General features: G+C 48.6%; 1 protein-coding gene across 1 annotated transcript in view; it reads left to right on the top strand.

Annotated features, from left to right (window-relative positions):
• Nucleotides 1-12,656, top strand: part of Itga9 (integrin subunit alpha 9) — a 306,676-nt gene that overhangs the window by 280,958 nt on the left and 13,062 nt on the right. Inside the window, exon 27 of the mRNA XM_048423214.3 lies at nucleotides 11,098-11,217. Coding sequence (XP_048279171.2) covers nucleotides 11,098-11,217 — 120 coding nt within the window. The remainder of the gene's footprint in view (nucleotides 1-11,097; nucleotides 11,218-12,656) is intronic.

The following is a 12,656-nucleotide window of genomic DNA, read 5'->3' as shown; positions in this document are numbered from 1 at the left end:
CAGGGGAGACTCGCCCTCTCTTGGAGAATCTGTTGTTGCTTTAACAAACTTAAGAAGTGAATTCTCGAAGAATTGTATACTTGCACAGAGCAAGATTTTTAACTTATTTTCTAGTCACACAGAGATGCACCTTTTCATAATACTGGCATGTGAGGGGCTAGGACGATGGCTCAGTCAGGAAAGTGTTTGCTGTATGAAGATGATGAATTCAAGTTCTGGTCCCTGGCACCCATGTAGGAAGCCAGACATGGCAGTGCGTGTCTGTAGTCCTAGCACTGGGGAAGAGCCGCGGCTTCATGGCCAGCCAGTCTAGCTAAAACAGTGAGCTCAATAGCATCCCAATCCTGTTCCTCTTCCCAGCGAGTTTATCATGAGAATGTCAGCCTGTCTGGGACGTCTAAATGCATGGGGATGACAGCACTCACGAGGGGTCAGCCATCCCAGGGAAGGTGTCAGTCCTGACCTCTTTGCAAATGGACAAGTTGCCCAGAATGAAACTCAAGTCCTCCACGGCTCGTGCTCAGTTCTTCTAGCGGGTCAGATATTTGGGGTTGGCGCTCGTCTCTTTTTCGCTGCTCTGACCACTTAGCAGCTGTCTCAGCTCTGCACCTAAAAAGCAAGCAAGAGAGCTGTGGTCCCTGCTGACTGTCACAGTGCTGGTTAAAGATCATCTAAAATGAAACATGCCCAATCATTCCGCCAATAGGAATGATTCACAGGTGTGTAGCAGGCCAAGTTGCTTGTGTGGGTGGAGAGAAAGTTCTGGATATGTTGTCTTCGCCCTGGGATCCAGGGAGGCACCACACACAGCATTGTGTTGTGGGGCTCAAGTCTTTGACTCTCCTGTTTTGAGGGCTGTGGTAATATTCTCTCTATCAAGTGTTGGCAAGAAGCTGTTGTTAGGTTTCTTTTTTTTTTTTTCATGTTCCCAGCAGGGACGGGAAGGAACACACAGTGAGAATCCCAAGAGAGCCCTTCTCAAAGGTCCTCCCACCACTGCCTTTGTGGTCCAGAAGCTAAGATTCCGTTCTGCACTGTGTTCTCAACTTTCCTAGTAGGGGAAAGAATCTTCTCTGAGTAGGAAGACTTCTGGTTTTAGATGAAGTGCATTTTTTCCCCACGTAATCTTCTAAGCATCTGGCTCCCCTCAACCACCCATCTGAAGGGGGTTTCCACAGAGGCTGCCCAGCGAACTTAAATCAGGTGAAATTTCACAGCCTCTCAGATTAGGCACCAATCACTGTGGCCTTGGACCGATGAGGGAATGTGCTGTCTGGTGTCCATCAGGGGTGTAGGTAAAAGGAGGAAGCACACAGTCCGGTTTTTAACCATAAACAGCACACGGGATGATGAATTAGGAAGATCAATTGCTTTTCCTTGTGTTATCTCCCCCACCCCATCCCACAACCCAGTGCTGGGAATCAAGCCTGGGGCTTTTAACACATCCGGCAAGAGGTCTACCCCAAGGTCCATCCTCGGTCTGCGGTCTGCGTGTCTTTTATTTTTATGTCCTGATGCAGTGGAGCATCTGTCGGTCACTAGAAGTATGTAGTAGTAGATTTTTTGAGGACTTGTTCCTTGATGAATCCATCAAAGATGTTTACTCTTAATTACTTTCCTATTGCTGTGCTAAGACATCGCTCCTAAGGCAACTTATAAAAGAGAGAGTTTATTTGTGGCTTACCATGTCGGAGGGTGAGTCCGTGAACATCACGGTGGGAGTAGCATGGCGGCAGGCAGGTGGGCACGGCGCTGGTGGGCACGGTGCTGGAGCAGCAGCTCAGAGCTCACATCTTGAAGCAGAGAGATGACTGGGAATGGCATAGACTTTTGAAACCTCAAAACCCACCTCCAGTGACACACCTCCTCCCCTAGGGCCATATCTTCTAATCCTTCCCAAGCAGTTCTAACAGTTGAAGACTAAGTATTCGAACATATGAGAGTCATTTTTGTTCAAACCCACCACACTTAACCAGAAGTAACGTTCAAGATCAACTTCAATGACACTTATCTGGTTTCATGCAGTCTTTAGCCCCGAGGACCTTGGTGGAGTCTCAGTGACCGCAAGATCAAAGGGCTGGTTGTGAGGAACCAATAACATGTTGACTTTCATATTCAACTCAATCCAACTTACTTTCCAGGGAGCAAGTTGGGGCAAGAAAGAAAAGTTAGAGAAAAAGGTAAAAGCAGTAGTTGGGGTCCACAAAGATTTTGGCATAGCTGTGTGTGTCCTGGGAAACTCCCCATTGGGAGCAGGAATTCGCTTGGGGAAGAGGGGTACATGAGCTCCCTTTTCCATGCTGTCTCTCTCCACGGTTTGTTCCTAGTCAACCACAGTGTGAAATACTAATAGAAAATTTCAGACATAATCAATAAGTACCATTATACAATATTGTCACATTTTTCCTGTCTTATGGGTTGTTATTATTGCTAGCCTCCTACTGTTATAAATTAAGTTCCGTAGTGACTGTAGAGTTAATATTGGTGGGGTTTACACTAACCACAAAAATCCACTGGGGTCTTAGAAAACACTCTCTTGGGGGAGAGCTCTGAAGGGAATGAAAATAGGAATACATTCCAGAGACATCTAACACTATCCATGAGACAGAAAAGGCACCAAAAGACCAAAGAGAGTTAGAGATGTCCCCTGCCCTAGGAGTTTACCTCCAAAGCCAGCAGCTGAAGCAAAAGACTCAAGTACTGCATTGGTTAGTTTTCTGTTTGGCTGGTTTCTGTCAACTGAGCACAAGCTGGAGTCATCTGAGAAGAGGGAACCTCAATCGGAAAAATGCCTCCATTAGATTGGTCTATCGGGGTATCCTTTTTATTGATGATTGATGTGACAGGAACTAGCCCATCATAAGCCGTGCTATATGGACCTAGGTAATATAAGAAAACAGGCTGAAAAAGCCTGGAGGCACACTCCGCCATGATCTCTCCTCAGTCCTGTCTTGAATTCCTGCTCTGACGTCCCACCATGACGGGCTATAAGATGAACTAAATCCTTCCCTACCCAACTTTGGATCATGATGTGGTATTTTGCCACATCAATAGTAAGCAAACTAAGAAATACCCCTTATTTTTTGAAGATTTATGTTATTATTTCCAATGATGCATGTATACCACATTCACACAGGTGCCCATGGAGGCCAGAGGCATTAGATCCTCTGGAGCTGAATTTATAGGCAGTTTTAGGCTGCCTAGTATAGATGCTGGGAATCAAACTTGGGTCCTGCTCAAGAGCAATACTTGCTCTTAACTGCTGAACCATCTCTCTGACCCCCAAGTACCCCATACTTTTAAGGAGACTAGCCAATAAAGAAGGCTGGAGATTCCACCAATGTAAACTAAAAGACTATAGAAGTGATAGTTATTGGAGGCATCACCCCAAATTCCTTTCGTCCGTGTATGAGGTTGGCATGCTTGCTCACTTGTGTTCCTGGGATCTGCATAAAATAGAAGGGTGTTGGACGACCATGCCGTGGCGTGTGTACCACACTGCCACCTTGAGGACAGAGGCAGAAACCTACTTTCCCGCTGTGTCAGAAGCAGAATGGGCTAGAATTTGGCTTATCTGAGAGCTCTTGGAATTGCCAGGAGAACCAGACTGTGGGGGTGTGAGAGGAATCAGGAAACCTGACAAGCCAGGGCCGTGCTGAGTCCAGCCACAGGGAGGACTCAGTGCCCTGGGCTCTGGGACCAGCGCCCCTGCCCTCTTGTCACCTGCTGCTCTGGGGTCAGGCATGAGCATCTCACCAGCTAAGGTCGGCACTCTGTACCTGGGGACCAGGTCACTGGTGTTGTCAGCTGCTCTGGCAGGGACGGGAGCCCGTCTTTCCCTGTGACTCATTGACTGGGGAGAAGGAGCCAACACTGGGCCACAGACAGTGACCGTTGTCCCCTTCAGCACGCTTCAGGTGTCATGAAGGGCAGTGACTAGTCAGCCACGCTTGCCTGAGAGCAAGAGTCACTGTTCAAACACTTGGAGCACTTTTCGGTGGGAACTGCCTGGGCAAGCGGCCGTCCTGATGAGAGAACATGAGGCCTCGTCCAAGGATGACTGGCGGGCTGTGGACGCCTCACTCTCTTTCGAGAACTAATGTGGATTGGGTGTGGTGACCCACCTGAAGTCCAAGCACTCGGGAGGCCGAAGCAGAGGACCTTGAATCTGAGGCCAGCCTTGGCTACATAGCGAGATCCCGACTGAAAACCAAAGAGTGTGGTAGAATAAGCAGTGGTTCCTGCCAGTGGGATGGGAAATGCATTTGGAACCTTCTGTCTTCTTCATGGAGTCTCATGTTCCTCCTGCATGTGACGATCTGGATCATTGATTCAGAATAACCCCTAGAAAATCCGCTGTCCCCTTCCGTGTGAGAATCACTAAGCCCCTTCCTCTCGGGAACGAAGGAGTCTGTGACTCGGGGAGAAAACAATTGATCCACTCCAGATCTCGCACAGGCTGAGGCCAGGGTGGTGTCTGGAGTGCTAGACGCACAGCCTGGTGCCTCTTTCCCTCTGCCTCGTAACCTCTCAATCAACGTTGGTGCCCAGCTACTCCAGATGAATCCACTGAGACAAAGGCAAAGGTGTTTGACATGACAAGGAAATGACTGGCTTGTTTTAAGTTATTTAATCTGTGAGGATCTGCAGAGTCCAGTCAGCCTCTGTTCCCTGGACCCTGATCTCCTCTTCCGAAAAGGGGTCTTCCCACTCAGGTTAGGTCAGACCCCGGAAGGAAGCCTCCTTCCTGTATCCTGTGTGCACGCCTGAATAAACCTGCCCTGCTAAATCAGTAAAGACAGCACATTCCGGTGACCCGTGCTCTGAACCCATCCTTTCAGGTCAGGCCTGCCTGGCTTCCGGCTTTTTCCTTCCTGCCTCCCCTTCGGAATCAGAAACTCCCAAGTCAGCATCCTAACTCAGTAACTTGGAGATCAACTAAGCTCCAAGCCTCAGTTTTCTTGACTCTGTCATGGGAAGGCTGTTTTCTGTTTCCCTGCAGTTGTTGGAAGGCTTCAACACCACCAGTGAGAAGTCTCTAGTAGGGTCTAGAGGGGCAACTCAGAGGTTAAGAACACTTACTGCTTTTGCAGAGGACCTCAGTTTAATTTCCAGCCCCCACATTAGGTGGCTTACTATGACCTACAACTCCAACTCTAGGGGACATGGTACTCTCTTCTGGCTCTGGCACATACATGCTCAGTGCACACACAGACAAGCAGACATGTCTGCATACACATAATTATGCCCTCTATACAGAGAGGGTTTTTTTTAACCGTGAACCTCGGTTATGCTATGATTTATTGCCACCCCTCCTGTACCATCCTCTTCACCCAAAATTCCTGTGGGAGAATTAAGCACTGCCCATTGAAAACTGAGAAAACTCCAGGTGTCATTTGCCAGACACACACGTGAGATTTTCCAGCCATTTAGCCAGCTGGTGACTATATCTGAGGGTTTGCTAAGTGTGTGTGTGCCAGGCACTGAGGGAGGAGGTGGGCACAGCCGTACCACCCACCCTGGGGCTGGCTATGGGAGAACAAGGATGTCACCAACAAGGAAACTAGCAAGGACTTTGTCTCCACTGAGCCATTCAGAACAGAACAGAATGGGGTTAAGGCCTGGGAGTGGAGAGGAGTGAGCTTGCCCAGCAGGAGAAAGTGTCCCGGCTCATTAGCAGAAAGCTGCAAGAGGACCAGATGGGGTGGCGTGTTTAAGCTACCAAAGGAGGCAAGATTGAGGGCAAAGGTAGGGTCCATACCACATACAACCAGTGGCAGCCAAGGAAAGCCATCTGAAGTTCTGTTTGCAGCAGGGAATTATGTGGAATGATGTATATTCTTTGTGAGTTTTTTAAAAAGAAAAATATTTATTTATTTTTATTTTATGTGTCTGGTGATTTGAAAGAACCCCCCCCCCATAGGGAGTGACACTATTAGGAGGTGTGGCCTGGTTGGAAGAAGTGTGTCTGTGTGGGGGCGAGCCTTGATGTCTCCTGTGCTCAAGCTATGCCCAGTGTGGGATACAGTTCACTTCCTGTGACCTTTGGATCAAGATGTAGAACTCTCAGCTCCTTCTCTAGCACTGTCTGCCTGCATGCCACCATGAAAATGATGGACTAAACCCCTGAAATTGTAAGCCAGCCTGAATTAAATGTTTCCCTTTGTAAGTTGCCATTGTCATGGTGACTCTTCACAGCAATAGAAACCCTAAGACAAGGTGTATACATGTTTGTATGTAAGTTGCCATGCGCAAGCTGGGAACAGAACTGGGATTCTCTGTAAGAATGACAAGTGCTCTTTAATCTACCGAATGACCTTTCAGGTCCCTTTAAAATTTTTATTGCATTATGTATTTATTGCATGTGCATATATATGAATAGGCATGCCTATGCCACAGTGTTCCTGCAGAGGTCAGAGGACAGCGTGTGGGAGTTGATCCTCCTTTCACCGTGTGGGGTCCGGGGATCCAGTTCAGGTCTCCAGGCCTGACCGAAAGCCCACCAACCCTATGTACATGGTTTAAAGTCACAAACTACAGTGTAGATGCTGGGTTCATAGGGATAAGGGTGAGAATGAGGAGTCGGTTAGACAGTCAACACTCTCCCCTGACACTAGTAACACTGGTAGAGGAGATGGAAGAGCAATGATGCTAAGGCTAGGGAGTATGTGGCATGTGCATCCTGACCAACGATGAGTCTAATGCTGTCTTGTGTGGTGTGCCCACATTATCATGTAAGAGATGAACAAGAAAGAGTGAGCCAAACCAACAGGGAGTCCCACCCACACTGTGAACCAGCGGCTTCTGGCCACCATCACGATTATCCGTACTGCTGTTTAAAGGACAGGATCCATTTCCACATAGAAATGTGCTTTGGTTGACTTAGGAGTGGGATGTCTGGGACTCCCCCAGGATCCTTGGTCCCCAAGGAAACCATGGCCAGGGAGGATCATGTTTTAAAGGAGCAAGATGTCCAGCCCACCAAAGTCTTTCACTGACCATCAATTATCCAGAGCCCCATCTGGATAGACACACGTGTGCACAAGTATGTACACGCGTGTACATGAACTATTACAGACGAGCTGGACTTTCTAAGTAACAAGCAAGAATCAGTCCGGGTGATATATAGCTGACCCTCTCCCTCAGAAGCAACCTGTGTCTGTGGTGGCCTTGGAAGCACACCGCATTCAGATTTAGTGGTCAGTTAATTGCAGAATCTTCCCCCTGTGGCCTCGTCTCTATCCAAGCCGCAGATATGCAGTCAGGAGGAGAATTGAGAGTGAAGGATAGAGCCCCGAGGTAGAGCGCTTGCCCAGTATGTTCAGAACCCTCTATTCAATCCCCAGCCAGAGACAGGGGCAGCCCTCACCCTCTGAGGGTTTCTGCATAGCAGCAGACCCTTGTCCCCTTAAGAAGTCCTGTCCTCCAGGAGTAAGCTATGAGGGGTGGCTCTGGAAGTTATGAGTGTATCCGTGGGGAAGTAACTTCTGTCCGACCAAAACTATGAGCCCCAAGTGCATCTTCCTGTGGACCACCGGCCAGTTTGTGTGTGACTCACTCATCCAGTTTCAACACACTTCCCCAGCCTCATGACATCTTTTGTTGAGCCCACTTTGCCCTCCTGCTGACTCCCTAAACAGTGGGTCTCTTCACTTACAGTCGCTATGTCTTTGTTCAGGAGTCACCGTGCTTCTGATTTGTTAAGATATCATGCATCAGTAGAGAGAGATGGCTCAGTGGTTAAGAACACTGGCTTCTCTTTCATTCCCAGCACCCACATGGCAACTCACAACCATCTAAAACTCCAATTTTAGGGTACCTAGTGCCCTCTCTGATCTGCAAGGGCACCCAGCATTTAAATAGTGCCAGATGTGCATGCAGGCAAAACGCCTATATGCTAACAAATAAATGGATAAAATGTTTAAGTTGCACATCAGTCCTGATGTGGTCGTTTACACCTGTAATCCCAGCCGTTAGGAGACTGACGCAGGTGGATTGCTGTGAATTCAAGGCCAGGCTGAGCTGTATGGTAAGTTCCAGGCCAGCTTGGGCTATGGAATAGGACCCTATTTCAAAAACATGAATACATACCTGTACATATACACACATGCTACACGCATATGCATATATGCGCATGCACAGAGACAAATATAATTTATAGAGCAGTTTTCATTTTTAATAGCTGGTGCTGTTCTGCTTCACGGTTAGCCGTCATTTAGCTCACCTGTTGTGCTTTCCTTAGACACCGAGGGTAGGTTCTCATTCTGTCTGTGGGAGTAATTCTGCAGTCAGCATCTTCCAGGTCTCTTGTTTAAATTGTGTTTTTGTGTGTGTGTGTGTGTGTGTGTGTGTGTGTACGTGTGTACATGTGTACATGTGTGTCTGTGTGGTACATGTGGAAGTCCGAGGACAGCTTTTGGGAGTTGGTTTCCTCCTTCCACCAAGTGAACCCCAGGAACCACACTGAGGTTGTCATGTCTGGCAGCAAGTCTCTTTACCCCTGGGGCGTCTCACCAGCCCAACATCTCTGAGAAGAGCTTTTTGTCTGGAGTTTATATTTCCTGCCTTTGATCATGTTTTTAAGGGCAGGATTGGCAGGTCGAATGGTGTGAACGTATTTAAGACAGGCAATTACAGAACCTGTCACACAACCAGGGTGGAAGGACATTCCAAGGTGTAAAAACAAAGAGTCGGGGACCTCAGGGAGGATGAGACTAGCTAGCTGGGTTGCGAATCCGTGACCTGGGAGGGCCTGGGAAGGAAGGGAACCAGACTGTTGTGACTCGGTGTCCTGAATTAGACACTCAGAGTGAAGAGGAGCCATCGATAGAGTGAGGTGACAGGAGTGACTTGTCAGGACCTATGTTCTTAGAGAACAAATTCAGTGGCGGGGGGGGGGGGGAACCGCTGGAAGGAGCCTGGCGCCATGCCTGTGATGGTGGGGCCTGAACTAGGGCAATATCAGGATGGAAAAGGGGAAAGGAGAGGTGTCTTAGAGAGGCTTGGTCTGGGCCACTGGCTCCTGAGTGGTAGAGTTCTGGGCTGTGGTCAGTGTGTCTCCATGGTGTGCCCTGTACATTGTGGGCTGTACTCAGTGTGTCTCCATGGTGTGCCCTGTACATTGTGGGCTGTACTCAGTGTGTCTCCATGGTGTGCCCTGTACATTGTGTGCTGTGCTCAGTGTGTCTCCATGGTGTGCCCTGTACATTGTGGGCTGTACTCAGTGTGTCTCCATGGTGTGCCCTGTACGTTGTGGGCTATGGTCAGTGTTCTCCACGTATATGATTTTTCTTCCCTTCTTTGCTCATTCATTTTTTTTTCATTTGTTTGTAATCTATGATGTGGCTTCTTAGCACACTGCAAGGCGCTCAGATCACTCACAGAGTTTATTGCAGTCGGGATAGAAGAGACTGATCTGCCAAGGCTTAGAGGTCACGTCCAAGAGGACCAGCACCACTGAGAAAAGACACCGAGTACACATTCCCGGGACGTGACAGGACATTCTTACAAAATCCGCCAGACTAAATTGTAGTGGCTACTCTCGTCTCTGTATCCACAAAACCAGACCTCCAGCATGGCTTTGCCAAGAGGACACAGTTCAGAGTCCCGGACCTTACAACTAACCCCCTACTGAGTCTGGCTCAGGATCCTTGTCTGCCAGAAGGTTTGGCTGACTTTTGCCTGAACCTCTAGGGAGGGACTGAAGCGCTCCTGACTCGCAGGTGCAAAGCTCCAAGCTCAGAGAAGTCAAGGACTTTGCCTGAGGCCCCCATCCCCAAAGTGCCTGCTGGGTTTTCTAGGCACCTTTCTCTAGCTTGTTCCCACACTGGAAAGAGCATTTCTTCTCTACTGAATTTCCCTTAAGACAAGTTCTGGGTTCAGGTTCTACATGTGAAACCAACGAACCTGACTGTCGTGTGGATAAATGTCCACACCCACCCTTACTCCAGCACATATCACCCAGCCACTCCTTGCTCCAGAAGTAAACACGAGGAACTAAAGATGATCAGGTGGCTTTCTCTTTGGAAGAAGAGGGCGCAAGTGGCACTTGATTTCTGTAAAGCCGCAGGGACTAGAAGTTAGCCAGAGAGGATGGTCGGCGTGAGCTACTGCAGGGAAAACACCCCACTCTCCTGCCGGAGGCCAGAAGAACCCTGTCTTGCTTGCCATTTCTGTGGTGTAATATTCCCACTGCAATCTGACAAAATGTCATCACAGGTGTCTTGAGTTGGGAGGAGAAGCACACTTGGCTCTTGAGCGCTGACTTAGGTCAGCTCTAGACACCAATGAACCTCTTCAAAGTTAAGGGCTCTGCCTCAGGGCCTGGAGAGATAGCTCAGCAGTTAAAAGAACTTGTTAATTTTCTTTCTTTCAGTTTTTCAAGACAGCATTTCTCTGTAGCTTTGGAGCCTGTCCTTGAACTCACAGAGATCCGCCTGCCTCTGCCTCCTGAGTGCTGGGATTAAAGATGTGCGCCGCCACCCGGCTACACTTGCTGTTCTTAAAGAGAACCCCAGTTAAATACCCAGGACCCACATGAGGCAGCTCACAACCTCTTATAACTCCAATTGCAGGGGTTCTGACACTCTCTCCTAGCCTCTGCGGGCACCTGCATGCATATGCTATACATACACACACAGATGCACACACACCTATAAATAAAAAAACAAGTGTGCTCCGATGAGATGAGGCCTCCAACCACACATGATGCAGGTTAGAAATGCCAGCACATCTGGAATGAACTTCTTTAACAGCTTAGGCACAGCTGTGAGACCCAAGTCAGTGGCTTAGCCCTTATATGGTCTACAATCTAGCAGGAAGATGGTCTTGAGAAGATGATTCCATACTAAGTGGCACATTGAGTTGAACCCTCAGAAGTACTCCCTGCTGGAGAAACACCCCCTCCCCATCTTCTTTATCTCAGAATCAGCATACGAGGTGGAAGAGTGTCACCTTGTCTCGGGATGTAACATGGCCTGACGTTTTTTACTATACTTTTGTTCAGCTTGTGATATTTGGAATCAGGGCTGCTCTCTTTATAGCCTTTCCAGGACACAGACCTTGTCCTCACAGTGTCACGTCTGTGTTGCCTTCTAGGTGGTCTTCGAGGCCCTGCACAATCTGGAGCCCCGCGGCTACGTTGTGGGGTGGATCATCGCCATCAGTTTGCTGGTGGGATTCCTCATCTTCCTGCTGCTGGCCGTGCTGCTGTGGAAGGTGAGTCTGGCGACCACGGGTGCCTGCAAATGTCCCACCCAGGACACCAGGTCGCGGGCCTCCCCAGGGCCAGGGAACCTGGGAAGAGGTTTCCCCTCACCGCACCGGTACAGAGGGAATCAGCGCCCTCTTCAGGCAGAGGATGGAATCTTGCCTCCTCTTGGACCACTTTGGAGGAGACTCCAATCACCTCACTTTATCTATCCTCAGAAAATTAAAACCATCCCAAACCGTTACTGCCGTCACTACTTCAGGAGACCAATCTGGTCCCTAGAAGGTGTTTGCTCCTGCCTGGGAAGTGACCTCACCATGGGTGATAGGTTGCCAGCCAGGCTTTCCCTAGATTTCAAGATGATTGCAGCTGGAGACAGTGTTATCTGTGATGTTGGCCCGGAAAGGGAAGGAGAGGTCTTAGGTACTGTGGGTTTTTAGGTGGACTCTCATTAAGAGCCAAGTAGAGCCTGGCCCAGGGGAGAGAAAGTACAAAGCGAAGACAAAGACGGCAGGCTTTCATCCTGCTTTGGGTTACCTTCTGGGCACAGAGTAAACGGTGCTCTTCAGCAAAGCAGTTTTAAAATGCCTATTACAGAAACAGTTTCTGAGAGTATTGTGCATGGATGTTTAAAATCCAAATAATTATTTGGGATTAAAAAACAATATGTATGTATTGATCAAACATAATAACCTTAACAAAGAAAAAAATGTTATGTGGCATCCAGGAGTTACATCTTGGACCTAAGTGTGACGAGCTTGGTCTTGTGTTTCTCCGCATGCGTAGATGTGAGCCAGGCTTTCTCATGGGCTCAGCTTGTTCGTGGACAATTTATTAGTTAAGTTATCCAGACAGATACTCAATATATGTTCAGGTATTTAAATAGAAAGCCGTGGGTTCAGTCCCTGTGTGTGCACGCTCACAGACTCGCATGCATGTCTGTACACATATGTCATGGCCTACATGTGTGTTTAGAAGGATGACTTTCAGGCATCAATTCTCCTCTTCTGCCGTGGTATGTTGGTATGTTACAGGATGGATCTCTGCCAGGCTTGGTGGTAGGCACCTCTGCCCCCACCCCATCATCTTACCAGTTGTACCGTTGTTTGTTGTTGGCTGTTTATTTCTTTGGTTTTCTCTTTAAAGATTTATTTATTATGTATACAGTGTTCTGTCTGCGCTCCAGAAGAGGGTACCAGAGCTGTGAGCCACCATGTGGCTGCTGGGAATTGAACTCAGAACCTCTGGGAGAGCTGCTAATGCTCTCAACCTCTGAGCCATCTCTCCAGCCCCCCAGCACCCTCGCTTTTTGAGACACTGGCCTGGAGCTCACCAGGTTAGGCTAAGATGGCTGGCCAGTAAGCAGTAGGAGTCTGCCTGTGTCTCCTACCCAGCCCTGGGACTGTAAACCATTGCCACTATGCCTTGCTTTTTCACACGGGTTCTG

The sequence above is a fragment of the Myodes glareolus genome, chromosome 4 (genome assembly GCF_982192425.1).
Source record: "Myodes glareolus chromosome 4, mMyoGla1.1, whole genome shotgun sequence".
Classification (NCBI taxonomy): domain Eukaryota; kingdom Metazoa; phylum Chordata; class Mammalia; order Rodentia; family Cricetidae; genus Myodes; species Myodes glareolus.
Note: the sequence above shows the minus strand (reverse complement) of the source record. Positions and strands in the feature narration are given on the sequence as shown.